Below are 15,651 nucleotides of genomic sequence, written 5' to 3' on the forward strand. Positions count from 1 at the left end.
GAAGGAGAAGGGCTGTGGCCAAAGACCATGTTCAAGGCACTAGCCAAGCACCTTTCCACCTCCCTGGGTAGCTGAATTCCCAGCCCACGTGTCGGAAGAGCTCTGTGTTGCAGAAAGAATCCACAAGATGTGTGAAATGGTGGGAAAGGAGTCCAAAAGGGGGAAAAGAGCACTTTCTTCACAATCCTAATCTTCCTCTTCCTAGATGGCCTTGGACAACCAACGTCCTCCATCTTATGCCAGCCACCAGAATTCAGCACCCACATACGATTTTGCCATCACCATAGACGTTCTCCTTGGATATCTTTCTCTCTAATTACATTCCATCTGTCAGACCCTCGATCGCATTATTCCTGCTCTTAAATATCACAGACATCACCAGATCTTCATTTCTTTTATTTTCAGTCTCCCCCCTCCCAGCTGGGAAATGAAGGCTGATCATCTCAACCACTGTCCTTCAATTTCCCTGTATTCTCCTGGACCGCAGCATCAAGTTGAACCTTGGATATTATCAATTCAAGGAAAATAAAAGTTATACAAGAAAGAAAAAGTAACTATAGCATATGGCAAGGCTGAGAACAAAATTTTTGTAATCATAATGATGTAAGGATTTGAAAGTTGATTTAACCAAAAATTGCAAAACAGGAAAAACTTCCTGTGTTTCCCCTTTACTTTCACACACACCTCTGATGTCAGATGTATGGGGTTTTCCTCCACACCAAGCAATTCTCTGCAACACCAGTTGGATGCCCTATAATTCAATTCTGACACTAACCAAAGTTAGTGCAGACCCCACTGGTTAAAAGCTCAGTCCCATGAGACTGTGCCCCACTTCAAACGCCAGTCGCAAGTTAATAGGTCACCAAGGTACCCACAACTTCTGTCTGACTTGGCTACAAATCAGAGGTTCCTATGAGCCCTCCTCTCCTTGGATTTGATTGTTGGCTAGAACAGTTCACCAAACTCAGAGAAACACGTTTACCAGCTTATGATTTAATGAAGGGTATGATAAAAGATACACATGAGCAGTCAGATGAAGAGATATATAGGTCAAGGTCTGGGAGGATCCTGAGCTCAGGAGTTTCTGTCCCCATGGAGGTGGGGTGTGCCAACCTGGAATTTTTTTAAATTTGGGGATTTTTATGGAGGCTTCATCACGTTGGGATGATGGATCATTAAGTCAGTCTCCAACCCCCTCCCCTTCCTGAAGGATGGGAGGTGAGATTGAAAATCCCAAGCTTCTAATCATGGCTTGGTCTTTCTGGTGACCAACCCTCCTCCTGAGGCTATCTGGAGCCCACTCAGAGTCACCCCATTGGAACAAAAGATACTCCTGTCACCCAGGAAACTTCAAGGGGTTTAGGAGCTCTGTGTCAGGAAGAAGACAATGAACTCAGGCAATGAAACAAGGATTTCCTTTCCCAGGTTCAGCTACTGATTCTTCGTGGGATGCCAGCCCCTGCCTCTTCCTGGGGCAGCCTTCCTGGGATCAGCTTCCAGCCTCTGGGGCCCCCTGTGGATCCCCCTCCTTCTCCCTACTCCCTCTTCCTCAGCCTCCTCTTCCGTCCGTCTACCCTTTCTAAGATTCCTCTTTTCACTCCTGTCTCCTCTTCGAGTCCCATCTCCTCCTCGAGTCCCATCTCCCACATCAAGTATCACACATAGAGGCTAGCAGAGGGAATGAAGGGATGCTCAGATCAGGGGAGGGTGGGGCAAGCCAGAGGACACGGGGCATCCACTCCAGCCCACAGCTACTGCATAGGAATGAAGATCCTGTTGCCGGATTTTTCCACTTATCTGGAGGTCCTTGGCCTTCTGCTTTGTATGAAACTGCCTGTTTTATTATTTTATTTTATTTTATTTATTTTTGGCTGCATTGGGTCTCAGTTGCAGCACGTGGGATCTTTTGTTGTGGCACACAGGCTCCTCTCTAGTTGTGGTGCGAGGGCTTCTCTCTAGTTGCAGCGCACGGGCTTAGTTGCCTCATGGCATGTGGGATCTTAGTTCCCCGACCAGGGACGGAACCCGCGTCTCCCGCATTGGAAGGTGGATTCTTAACCACTGGACCACTAGGGAAGTCCCAACTCCCTGTTTTTAAATGTTGGCAACTAACTCAAATATTTATGATTAGACCCAGAGACTAAATCAACCAAAAAACTGGGTTCCCCCAGTCCTTGAAGAAGTTTCCTTCGAACCTTGACAAGAGATGAGGAAAATATTTATATCCTAGTCTTCTAGGACAGCTAACTACAGAAGGTGGGATAAAATCTTTAAATATTTTAAATATTAAATCAGTACGATCTTACAGAACCTACCAAACTCATCATCATCATCATTATAATTCCATCTTTGCATAGTTCTGACCTCTAGAACACACTTTATTCTAGTGAATTAAAATCTGGGACTTTTAGTTGAAAACTGGCAGTTTTAATTCAGTACAAGAAATACCACCACCAAAAAGAGTCGGCACCCTTGCAGATGCTGACTGAGCACTCCTCCCCACTCCCCCACTCAAAGCTGGCTCTTTTCCAGGCTCATCATCAGCAAAGCCTCCTCTGCCCCGCTCCTGCCTCACTCCCAGCATTGTCTGCTGCCATCACCCGCTCCCTGGGGTTCCCAAAGCACAGAATGCCCTTGCTAAGCTGCTTCCTCCCTGAATGATTTTCTGGCCTCCCCTTCCAAGGCCTCCCTCCCCCGCCCCCCCACCACCACCTCCCCACCCCGTCCTCACCAGGGACCAGCAAGCGGAGGCTTGACTGGGCTGCCCTCTGAATGAGATAGAAGAAGGGAGTGGCTGAGGGCTGCGAGTTGGTTTTCTGAGTCCCAGGATCATACCAGAGCTTTCAGAGTCTTGCTGCAGAGCACCTGCCACAAACACTCCACCAACACACGCAGAAACTCCACCAGTAGCCTCCAATCAAGGATTAGACCTCCCTTATCTTTCTGGGAATATTACTGGGTTCTCCCCAGAAAAACCCCAGGGCAACTCTCCAAAGCTTCATATTCGCTATACTATTTCATTATGTACTTTTTTGCTCCTTTAATAAATATATCTTTCTGAACTCAGGCCAGTCCTGCTATGCATTCATGCCCAAGCAGCATCTGCCCCTCCCCAAGTGCTGGGGGGGTGGGGGGGCTCTGGACCAGGTAAAGTCCCCAAGCCTCTATGGGTGTTGTATCAAACCAACCCAGCCTTGCCTAATCATCTGTGGTGGCAGCTTGCTAATGAAAGTCTTGTGACAGAGAAGAGTGAGGCTTCTCTCAGAGGTGGCTGCCCCGACAGCCCCAAGGTGCAGCCGAAAAGGTGCACTCACCCGCCTCGCTGCCGCAGCCCTGCCAACCCGATCCCAGCGCTCAGCCATGATAAGAAGAGGCTTCCAGGTGGCAGCAAGACTTGGCCACCACGGAACCCTTCCTGGTGGCCCCTACATCCTGCCCACGTTCAGCCCTGCCTCAGCATTCGGATCCTCCATGGACTCCCTCGTGAGTGAGTGCCCCGCTCACCCAGATGGGCAGCCCTTCTCCTGGGGGTCGCGGGTGTAGGAGCACCCCAAATCTCCTCTTCCCAGACCGTGGCCAGGGCAGGTGAACAGTTTGTTGGGAGCTATTTGATTTGGAAAAGGAAATCAAGTAGCCCAGATCCATAACTAAGACTACCAGGTTACTTTCATCCTGATCTGAATCTTGTGTGGCCACCACTCAGTTTCCTCCTATGGGACTCAGACCTTGCAGCTGAGTTGCGACACCCCCAGACAATGGACCCTGTGTGTCACCGACTGCCCATGGGTGCATTTGGTGCGTGAGCATCCGGCATCACAGAGGACTCCTCCTCATCCCACGGAAGGTACCGCACCACTGTGGGCGCCCAAAACAGGTTCCAAAGGATCCCCCCTTCCCCGGGCAGGCCCACGGCTATGGACAGAGCTGGAGTAGCCCCTGAGGTGAGGGGGTGATAACAGTGGTCCTCACCTGTGGTCACACCCCCAGGGTAGACAGTGTCTCAGGATGAGCTCTAGTCTGACCATCAGCTCGCACACTCACAAGCTTGGCGACCTTAGCCGTGTTTCTTCAGTTTCCCCATCTGCAAGGTGGGGTTAATGCTAGCTGTTCTCCTCCTCAAAGAACAGCTCACAGGCTTTAAAACAGGACAGTTTTAATGTGCCACCACAGAGCAGCATGCCTCTAACTGTCAGCCCCCATGCCTTCCCTTCCCTTCCTTTGCACATTAGTGTCCCCTTCCCTGGTCACCCACAGGAGTCCCCAAGGGCCATTTCCCTCAAGTCAACACTGGCGGAAGGGATTGAAGAGCCCAGGAACCCAGGAGCACACTACCTACAGGTCCCGAAGCCCAAGCGGCAGCCCATCTCCCAGGAAGCTGTCTAGTCTCCCTGATTTTTCCTGCCCAGTTCTCAAGATTCTGTCAGGAGAAGACAGATTTGAAGAATTATGCCCTCCCCAATGCCAGCTGGTGTCCAGGCATGCTGAACCTGTACCACGAATTTCTGGAGAAAACTAAGGCCTATGGCTGGATCAGACTGCCCTCCTTCAAGTCCAACAGAAACCACATCCAGGGGCTCGAGCTCCCATTAGTGTTAACGGTTTCCTCAGGCAAGACCTGGCCGGAGAGGGCCCATCGGCACACATGCACCCCAGCCCACCAGGGTCAGATCAGCCAGCCCCTCTCCCTGTGGTCAGAGTTGCTCAAGAAGGAAATTCACAAGCTCTGTTCCTGTTCTCAGCCAGAAGTGTTTTCTGCTAACTCCACCCCTCCCACTGCAGCCCCAGGCAGGTGGATGAGAAAAGCATCCTCTCAGGCCCCTGGCTCCCCTCCTCCCAGGGGAAGAGAGCACACCCTAGCAGCTGCCTCTGCACCCAGCCCAGAGTGCACCCACTGGAGAACTGCTGACTCAGCTCCCTGCCCCACTGCCTTCTCACCCGGGCTGCTTCCCTTACTGTCAAGCCTTATCCCAAGTCCTCCTCCCCACCCCACAAAGGTCTGAGGACTCCCCCTTGACCCCTGCAGACCTCCGCACACCATCCCTGCTCTGCTAGGCCCAGGGGTCGCCTGAAACACCCACGGATCAGAGTGATAGAGTTTTCCACTTTGATCTCTCTGCTTGTGCGTGTGTGTGTTAACTTGTCTCTCTCATTCACATATGTGTTCTTCCAGCCCAGTGATGAATGGGTGGTACATTGGGTTTAGGGAAAAAACAAAGCAGGTGCACCAAAACTTTTTGAAGACTTTGGACTCCATCCAAAAAGGATATAGTTCTTATAGTTGCCTTGAGAAAAATAATCAGAACTTTGGGGGACTCTTCTGCACTTATTTTACTGTTCAGTATTGTTATTTTGAATTATATGTGAATTAAATGCCATACACTTTAATTTTCAATGTTTAAGGTCTCTTAAAGTCTGACCTGCCCCTGACCCTACATCTATTCTCAGCCAGGGAACTTCATGAGTGTTTCTTCCTCAAGACCCAGGGCTCCCTGAGGACAGAGCTGTGTCCCCACAGACTCAGGGCTCCCTGAGGACAGGGCTGTATCCCCTTCAGACTGAGGGCTCCTTGAGGACAGGGCTGTGTCCCCCTCAGACCGAGGGCCCTGAGGACAGGTCTGTGCCTTGCTCTCCAATTGAAGGCTCCCTGAGAGCGGAGCCTGTATGTCCTCTCGTTCTCTCCTCAACCCTATACCTGAGGCCGGGCTCCATCCATGCTGCTGAACGACTGGCCCTTCATCCTGACTGGGCTCCATGCCCTCACACACTCCTTTCTTCAGCTGTGTCACTCCCCATCTCTCCCCAGACAAAAGTGACTGTCACATCTTCACCAGGTGTATCGAAACGGAAGGACAAGGCTACGAGTATGTCATCTTTTTCCATCCATCCAAGAAGAAGTCTGTCTGTCTTTTCCAACCAGGCCCCTACCTGGAGGGGCCCCCGGGGTAAGGCCACAGGCAGGCCCAGTGGGGGACATCTTTGGCTGCTTCCTGGGCTTGGCTCAGGAGATGGATTGGGTGCAACCAGGCTCTAGGATCTGTACCTCTCTCTAAGGAGCTGGGTTGGGAGTGGGAGGCTCTGGGCTCCAGTCTCACAGTATCAGACTTGGAAGGATATTCTGTCATCTGGTCCAGTCCCCACTGTGCAGATAATAAAGAGCCTCCTTATTCAGGTCTGGGAATTTTCCAGTAAGAAGGGATCTTAGAAGCCACTTTGAAAAGGACGTGTTGGACTTGGAAGAAGACAGGATCTGGAATTAGGAGCCAGGCTTCCAGTCCTGCTCTGTCAGGCTTGCTTGGAGACACTGAGCAAGCAATTTAACCTCTAGCCTTCGGTCTCCTTACCTAAATCTTGGTGCAATAATATCTACCTTCCAGAATAGCTGATAGATATGATATTATGGGGCCTATATGTATGTGCTCATAAACCATAAAGCACAATATAGCTATCAGGCCATCTATCCAGACTTCACCTTCTATCCATGGGCAAACTGAGGCACACAGAGGTAAGTTATCTTGCCCAAGGTAGCACAGGCAATCAAGGTCAGGACCAGGACTCTAATCCAGGAGCTGGGACTCCAAGTCCATTGCTTCTTCCACTGTACTCCATTGCCTCCAAACTGGGAATAGACCCAGGAAAGAACTCACACTGGACATAAATACATTCACGAGGGAAATCAGGCTGGCCCTGAGCTTCTTGCCCGAAAATACTGGGTCACCATGTCCCCAGTTGTCTGCCTTCTCCATCCTTGTTCCTGCTTTAGACACTCGCTGAATGCTATTGTTGGTGTCAGAATTCCTGCAAGGGAGAAGAGGGAGGAGGGGGAAGGAGAAGCTTTAGGGTCTCAAGGCCTGAGGGAGACTCAATTGCAGTTAAACAGAATTCAAAGAGTTTAATAGATGTCAGCACCTCTACAGGCCATGGATTCAGGCTGCAGCCCTTTGTCACCTTGGCCATCCTTAAGGTATCTTCCATGGGGACACTGATTTCCACACTAGTGCAGGCAGACACTGGGGGACTAGGTCAGAGCTCTACCCAGGCCATGGGTCCCCTTCCTTCTGAAGAGGAAAACCCCCAAGAAGGCAGGGATAGGGTGGAGTGTGGCTGACTTTATTTAGGGCCTCATGGAGGTGGGGCAGTGGAGTCAGAGGAGGACCACCCAACACTGAGGCCAGAGGACTGAGGGGGTCCAGAGAAGAAATTAGCGCCAAATTAGAAAAACCCAGTTCAGTCTCTCTCCTGGGTAAGGAAAAACCCAGTTCTTCCCTGCTATGTCTGTCTTTCCTGTGAGTCTCCTTTACTCTCATATAGAACACTTCCCTTCCGACACTTCTGGTCACCAAATGTTCGCAGATTATTCCCCACAACAAGCAATGCTCTGTGACACCAGCTGGGTGTCCTACAATTTAACTCCATTCTGACACTGTCTACCTAGAGGTAGTGCCAGATCCCACAGGTTAAAGTCTCAGTCCCACAAGACTGCTCCCACCCTTCTCCAGATGCCAATGGCAAGTGTAGGTCCTCAGGTTACCCACAACTTCTGTCTGATTTGGCTACAATTGGTAGTTCCCAGAACCCTCTCCTGTGGTTGGATTAATTTACTAGAACCACTCACAGAACTCAGAGAAACACTTATATTTACCAGTTTATTAAAGATATGATAAAGGGTGAACATCCAGGTGGAAGAAACCCATAAGGTAAGGTCTGGGAGAATCCCAAGCGCAGGAGCTCCCGTCCCTGCCGAGTTGGGGGTGCGTCACTCTTCTAGTGTGGATGTGTTCGCCAACCTGGAAGCTCTCTGAGCCCCATACTAATTGGAATTCTTATGGAGGCTTCAACACATAGGTATGATCAATCATAAACTCCATTTTCAGCCCTTCTCTCTTCTCAAGAGAATTGGGGGAGGGGCAGGGGACAGGACTGAAAATTCCAAGCTTCCAATCATGGCTTGGTCTTTCTGGTGACCAGCCCTCAACCAGGAGCCGGCCGGGAGTTGCCTCATTAGAACAAAAGACACTCCTATTACCCAGGAAATAGAGGGTTTCAGGAGCTCTGTGCCAGGAATCAGGGGCAGAGACCAATATATGTATTTTCTATTATCTTGACAAGTACCCACCCAGCCCCTAGGCGATGAGGCCCGGTAGGCTTCTGGATGACCAAGAGCTACCCTGCAGCACCTACACACTTGCGGATGGGTCTCCTGCCTGGCCAGCGAGGACAACAAGGGAAGAGCAGGCTTAGGATTCTTTGGCAACAACTCTTGCCCTCCTTCAAGCAATATGGGAAGGGAGGTGACTAGAAGCGTACATGAGGTTTTGTAAACATTACCTCATTTGATCTGATGAGATAGAAATTATTTTTATTCACAATTCACAGTGAGAAAACTAAAGCTCAGAAAGGTTTAGCAACTTGCACAAGATGAAACATGTAGTGAAGGTGGAGCACGGAGTCAAACCAGGTGGGTGTGGTTGCATGGCCCCGAGCTGGGTGCCTTTCTATTGTCCCCAGCTAACCAGCAATGGAGCTTTGGCATGAAGGTCAGCTTACACAAGTGAGAATGAGAATTTTATGTGCTGTACATAAAGCAAGTGTTGGCATCATCCTGCTGAAGCCGGCTCTCAGCTTTCCACCAGCAGCACTGCTCGGGAGTCTATCTTGTCAGCACTTTATAGGTCCTAAGTTAAGTGCCACGTTTACCATCTTGAAAATGTGGGCTCAACACTGGCCATAGTGACTGGTGAGGTGAGAGCTGGCCCAAGGTCATGGTTTAAAGACTGAAGCCCAAAAGTTCAGGGGCTTTTTCATTCCCTGTAGGAGTGCACCTTTCCAAATTATGGTAGTTGCCGCCAGTAATTAGCTGATGAATCTGCAAAAGGTTTTTCCATTAACTCTAACAACAAAAAACGTTTTTTTCCTGGTGAAATAAAATCATGGTATCAGTGGTTGCTAACACACGCTGTAGCAACATGGAAGACAAATCAGCTGATTTTGACTGGTTTGATCAGACGGGATGCAGATCTGTTTCCTTTCCTTTCCTGGGGAAAGACGGAGATGGGGTTGTTCCAGGCTTGGCCTTGCCCCCTGCCCCCACCCCTAGGTTTGCCCATGGAGGGTCACTGGCAGCCATGATAGACGAGACCTTCTCTAAAACTGCTTACCTGGCTGGAGAAGGGCTGTTCACACTAAATCTCAACATCAGGTTCAAAAAGTAAGTACGGATCCTTGGGGTGTTGGCCGTTGAGGGGACAGCCATGGGTGGCAGTTGAGGTATAGAAGTCCTGCCTGTCACTCTCCTTCCCCAGCCACACGGTCCTCTGGTTCCTGGCCGGAATGCAACCTCTGCTGTCAGACTCTGGTTGCTGGCAGATGGGCCCTGAGCCCAGAGCCACTTTAGTCCTTGAGGCAGGGTGGGATGAAGAGAAGGATGGGGGCACAGAGAGGTAAAGGGATGGTGGCCAGGGGTTCATGTGAGGGAGGGGCTAAGCCGCCTCCTCTCCCAGCTTGATCTGCGTGGGCTCTCTGGCTGTGCTGAACGTTGACGTGGAAAAGGTTGAGGACCAGAAGCTTTACACATCCTGCGTCGCCCAGAGCACGGACCAGCAGACCGTTTACGCCAAAGCTTCAGGTAGAGAGAGCCTCAGCCCCAGGCCCTGTCCTGCCACCGTGACACCCAGAACAAACAGAAGGGGAATGTTAAGGATCCAGTCCCAAGCCGGGATCCAGCTTTTTAGAGTGGGGTTGGGTACTTGCGGGAGACACAGACAAAGTGAGGGAAAACCCAACTAGGGTTTTTTTTTTTTCTATGTATGAGTGGCCCAACCTGTACCACAGGAGAGGACCCAGGTACTGAGTAACTGGGTGCACATGCTCTGAGCACCCCATCAAGCTCCTACCATCTGTGCTCTGGCTCCTGCCACTTGGCTCCCCCTTCTCTTGCAGGCACTTTCCTCCAGCTGCAGCTGGAAGAGGATTCATCTCAATACTAGACACTATGCCTTCAGGAGAGCCTACTGCCAACCGCCTTGCCTACCTGGGACACATCCTAGAGCAGCGGGGGGGTGTCTGGGAAGTAACTGGTGAAGTGAGGGAGAAGGCACTTTCCTTTGCATAAATAAAGTCTCACAGCCCCGTTCACAGTCCAAGACCCTTCTGCAGTTGGAAATGAAAATCCTTCCAGGGCCTTCCACATACCCACCTTCCCATCCAGCACCAATAGAAGCAATGTACTGACACCTGCCAGGGATCAGGCACTGGGTGAGGCACCAAGCACACAGCGATGAAAGACAGGGCCCCTGGCCTCGAGGTGCACAACTGTGGGCCGGGAGCAGAGTGCCCCATCAGCTACTCCCACCCCACCGTGGCTCTGGTTATGGGTGCAGTGCAGACACAGAGGGAGGGGGGCGGTCAATTTTACTCTAGGAAAGCGATCAAAGAAGGCTTTCTAGAGGAAGCTGTGCTTGAACTGAGTCTCAGAAGTTAAGTGGTGTCCACCAGGCAGGCAGGGGACTATTCCAAACAGAGGGACTATTGTGAGCAGAGGCACGAAGGGATGAAAGAGCACAGCGACTTTGGAGAACAGCAAGGTGTTGAGTGGGGCAGGAGTTTAGGGAAAGAGAAGGGGGCAGGGCAGTTGCAGGCCATGGAAGTCTCCTTAAACCCTGCAATGGAGCTTGAACTGTGTCTTGTAGGCAACAGGGAGCCTTTAAAGTGTTTGGGCTAGGGAGTGACATACAGTTTTGTTTTTTCAAAAGATGACTCTGGTGGCAATAAGAGGTCAGCAAGACTGAAGGTGGGAGCACTGGTTAGGAGACCCTGGCAGGGCTCCAAACTAGAGATAGGAAGGACCTGACATGGTTCAAAGCCATGAAGATGAGAGATATGGAGTATGTTGCAAACAAAAGAGTACAGAACTTTGCCACTAATTGTATGTAGTGGATCTGTGAAGGGGAGCCTTCAAGGATGACTCCAAGTTTCCAGCTTGGTGGTTCCAGGTGGCATCATTAGGAATACAGGGGAGCAGGTTTGAGGTGGGGGAAGATAAAGAGTTCAGTTTCACACGCATTGAGCTTGAAGTGACCGTGGAACCTCCATCACATGGTGATCACCAGCAGGAGCCTGGATATTGTAATTTGGAACTCAGAATTGATGACATACTGACTCAATTTGTAAGTCATCAATACAAAAACTGACATGGAATCCCTGGGAGTGGATTATGCAGAATGAAAGTGAAGAGGAGGCAAGGGGTGTGAGAGTGACAGGATGGGAGAGAAAGGAAGGACAGGGAAAGGGGTCAAAGACAGAACCTTTGGTCACACTAAGGCTTAAAGCTGGGGCAGAGAATCAAAAACCCAATAAGGAAGCCAAGAATAGGACAGGATGGACCATCTTTAAGAAGGCGAGGTCAACAGTATCAAATGCTAAATAGAAGGCAAGGCAGATGGGAACTAAAAAGAGGCCTCTGGACCTGGCAGAGAGGAAGGTGGTGGTGGTCTTCTTTGCCAGGAGGTGGGAACAAAATCCAGATTATGGTGGATGAAAAAATGAATGGGAATGACAAAGTGAAGCTAGATGATTCTTTCTAGGAATTTTGTTGTTGTTGTTATGTTATTTAAAGAAAGAGATTTGAGTATATTTATAAGTTGTTTTGGAAGGAGTCAGTGGAGAGAGGCTGAAACCCTAGGAGAGAGAGAGGTGTCATCCAACAGAACAGCTATATGGTCTTCGAGATGGATGAAGAGCACAAGCGGAGACAGCAGTCACAGGACAGCATCAACATGACTCTGAGACCAAAAGGAAGAAGTGGGGGGTGCAGAGCAGGATGGAAAGTCGCCGGGATCTATGCCAGAGCACCTCAACTTCTTCAGTGAAATAGGAGGCAAGGCCATCAGTGGGGAAAGAGGTCCGGAGGAAGGGCAATGATTTGGATAAGTCACGGTGGGGGTCAGGAAAACAAACTGACCAAGTACATGTGGGCTGAGGCATGCTGAAGGCCCAGCTGCTGGTGAAAAGGAGGTATCTGGAGTGGCACCAACCTGGAGTGAAAGGAAGGTGTGAACCAGCCGGCAAGACCCAAGGGCAATGGCGGACGAGTCAGGTGAGAACAGTGGTAAAGGAGGGAAAAGAGCAACATGGCTGGTGCACATTTCTAAGGAGGAAAGGTTTGATGTGAGGGGGAAGAACAATGGACTGGAGGAGGCAATGGCCACCCAGGAGAAGACTGTACCTCCTCTGGGCCTGCAGAGGAGAGCAGTGGGAAACTGAGCAGCTTCCACAGGGATAGGCAGGATTCCATCAAGCCCAGTCGGTGGAGGGGATGTCCAGGAAGAGGTCAAAGATTAGAGGAGTTTTACCAAAGAATGAGAGCTCCAAGTGACATGTCATAAAGGATTTTATTATTAGGTATGGTAATGCCAAATGCTGAAACAGATAAACCTTTACATCTCCATAATCTAACCTGTATCTTAAATAGACTGTTCTTTTCACTCACACAAAGTCCAACTTTTGGTGTCTAGCAGTCATTCAGGAACCTGACTGCCAAGCATGATTCAACACATGATTTCCAAAGTCATCCTGGGTGTTGACATCCAGTTGCCAGAAGAAAGAATAACAAGGGAGGTTTAGGGGGCCAAACTTCAAAGTGTTTCCTCAGTCACAAGACCCCACCAAACTGCAAGGGAGGTTGGCTGGAAAATATGATCTAACTATATGTTGTAGAAGAAAGAGAAATAGGTTTGGTAAGTAGCTAGCAGCCACTGCCTCAGTTTGAAAGGAGGATAGGCAGAGGAGGGCTGGGTCTGTGTCCAAACCCTCATCCTGACAAGTGAAGAATTCAAGTTCAGGCCTCAGCTAAGATTCCAGGACCTGGGACTAGGGCTGGGGATTCAGGAGATCAGAGAGAAGGAAGTTTTTGTGGCATGGAACAGGGTCAGAGAGTTGGACATAGATTCAGCAGTGGTGGAGAGGTGGGTGGATCAGGTTCTCTTTCTAGTCACTAGACCACACACTTCCTAAGCCATCAGTCTTGAATAACGAGCAAAAGATTGGTTGACGTGGATTTGAAGGCACTTGATCCAGTGCCCTCCAAAAACGGGAGACTTACTAGAGGCCATAACCAGAAATCTTGTGGCAGCCAACTATGCCCTCCCCCATATACTCACATAAAAACTCTTTCTCCTGTGCTTTCACAGTTGCCTTTGATAACCTATTAAGCCCAGAGTCTAAATCAGTGTATACCCAAAACATATTGTCCTTTATTCACGGTCAAAAAGGACCTAATCTTCATTTAAACACTTCCAAGAGAAGAAGGGAAATATATTCTATCCTTCCTATGCAGTCAAGAAAACGAAGGAAACCAAAACAGTGGTACTTGGAAACTCAAGTACAGCTTGCTTCTCTCTTCTCTCATCTGGAAACTGGATGTCAACACCCAGGATGACTTTGGAAGTCATGTGTTGAGGATGGCAGAGGTTGGATGCACACTGTCACTTCTCTGCTGGGGCCAGCTTCTAACAGAAACAGGCAAAAGCTGGAAACCTACAGAGGTAGGAGGCTCTCAGGCAAGGCCCCACAGCCAGGCTGGGAGTGTCAGCCTTGACTGGAGAAGGCCAAGTGGGCAGGCAGGGATCTTGGTAAGCGGAATGAGGTCATCAGCTGCTGGAATACTTCTCTAGTGTCGAGGGCTTTGACAGAGGCCTCTCTTCTCCCAGGAGGCCAAGTATTGCAGCTTTCTAGGCAGAAACAAGGGGAGTTTCTGCCTCCACACTTTAAAAACCAATTCCATGTGTAGTGCATTCATTGGAATTACAGCTACTACATAGGTAGATGGGGTGGAATCCAATAGGCCATCCAGGCAAATGTGGCAGGTTATTCTGCTTGAATCAGCTTATTCTGCTTGAAGGATATGTGTTCTCCAAATGTCTGAATCAAGTGCCAAGAGAAACCAAAGAGTGAATAAGCCAATTGTAAGACCAACCAGTTCCAGAAGGCAAAGGACATCAATAGTTCATACCAGCTCTTAAAGAAGGGGCCCCTAAGGTCTTCCTGAAACTAAGACCACAGAGTTAGGTCATTTATCACAGGTCCTGGGTGAGGAGCCAGAGCTGCAAGACACAGTATATCACCAACCCTATCACCTGCCAGCACCTACAGTGAGCACTGGTGGCCAAGTCATGCTGCCTGAGGCCACCGCTCAAGGACACAGGACAATTTAGCCAAAAAGCCCAGGGAGTCTTGTAGCGGTTGTCTGCCGACCTGGAGGAAAGGTCTGTCCCGTGTCTCTTCATCTGGCTTGAACCCAGGAAAGCACTCTGTACTGCCCAGTCCTCTAAGTGTCCCTCTACAATGGCACTGGCGAGAAAAATGAGGTCAAGGCCCTGGGTCACCTACATAGTTCTTTTTCTTTTTTTTAAAAAATAAATTTATTTTATTTATTCATTTATTTATTTTTGGCTGCATTGGGTCTTCGTTGCTGCGCGCGGGCTTTCTCTAGTTGCACCGAGCAGGTGCTACTCTTCGTTTCAGTGCGCAGGCTTCTCACTGCGGTGGCTTCTTTTGTTACGGAGCACGGGCTCTAGGCGCACGGGCTTCAGTAGTTGTGGCATGAGGGCTCAGTAGTTGTGGCACATGGGATTAGCTGCTCCGAGGCACATGGCATCTTGCCAGACCAGGGCTCAAACCCGTGTCCCCTGCATTGGCAGGCAGATTCTTAAACCACTGCGCCACCAGGGAAGTCCACCTACATAGTTCTTGAGAGGCAACAGTGGTGCTGGAAGAGGTGAGGAGGCCACACCCTGGGTCTTCATTCAAGGGAGAAACTCTGCTCAATTATGAAGACCCCTGGGGTGCAAGAAAGAACAGTGCTCTTTAAGATACAAGATCTGGGTTCTAGTCTCAACTCTGCTACTGTTTGGCCATCATTTCTTTTTGGGTCTGTTTCCTGCTCTATAAAAATGAAAGAGTAGATGAGGTGATCTCCAAGTTCCTGGACTGATGTCTTATTGTTTGGCTACCCAGTGTGTCAGTCATTTGCCTGATTGCTCTAAGATCCACACCCTTCCCCTACTCTGCCTTAGACTGCAGACGGCTAGTGCCTACAATCTACATTTCCCAGTCTCCTTTCATCGGGCTTTGGAAGGCTCTGGTGGCAGACTGGAAGGTGGGAAGTAAGGAGATGTAAGGGCATGTCTCCCCTTCTCTGTTTTGGGAGGCAACTCAAGTAGTGGCTGTGTCTCCATGGTTACAGATCCTGCTAGACAGCCCCCACCTTCCTATTTGCCTTTTTTGTTCTTCTACCACCTTGGTAACAAATTCCCTGTGTCAAACTCCCTCTGTTGAACCATCTAGCAACTGCTGTTTTCCTCACCAGACCCCAACTAATACAGCCAGGTTGTGGATTATCTGCAGTTTTCAATCCTACTGCTGTACACCCTTGTGTGCATCCTTAATTTAATATCCACCAAGAGAAGGAAATGGAAGGCAAGAGAAAGGAGGAAAATGAACTGTCAACGATTGAGCATAATCCTGGCCAAATCCAAATCTCTGCGCATTTTCCCCCAGCGCACTGCACAGCTGAACACAGCTGGAGAAAACCCACACAACCTTGCTGTCCGGTCTCACTTTAAAGTCTAGATCGCTATACTAAAGTGGGCCCGTAAT

The 15,651-nt window shown here is 49.7% G+C and overlaps 1 protein-coding gene across 1 annotated transcript; it reads left to right on the forward strand.

The window, feature by feature from the left end:
• The first annotated feature begins 3,360 nt into the window (after positions 1–3,360).
• Positions 3,361–9,983, forward strand: THEM5 (thioesterase superfamily member 5). Its single transcript, XM_007117272.2, has 6 exons — positions 3,361–3,483; positions 4,407–4,608; positions 5,804–5,942; positions 9,095–9,205; positions 9,498–9,622; positions 9,937–9,983. Exons 1-6 carry the CDS (start codon positions 3,361–3,363, stop codon positions 9,981–9,983), a joined length of 747 nt encoding a protein of 248 aa, XP_007117334.2.
• Positions 9,984–15,651: the final 5,668 nt, after the last annotated feature.

This window comes from Physeter macrocephalus, unplaced genomic scaffold, assembly GCF_002837175.3.
Source record: "Physeter macrocephalus isolate SW-GA unplaced genomic scaffold, ASM283717v5 random_405, whole genome shotgun sequence".
Taxonomy (NCBI): domain Eukaryota; kingdom Metazoa; phylum Chordata; class Mammalia; order Artiodactyla; family Physeteridae; genus Physeter; species Physeter macrocephalus.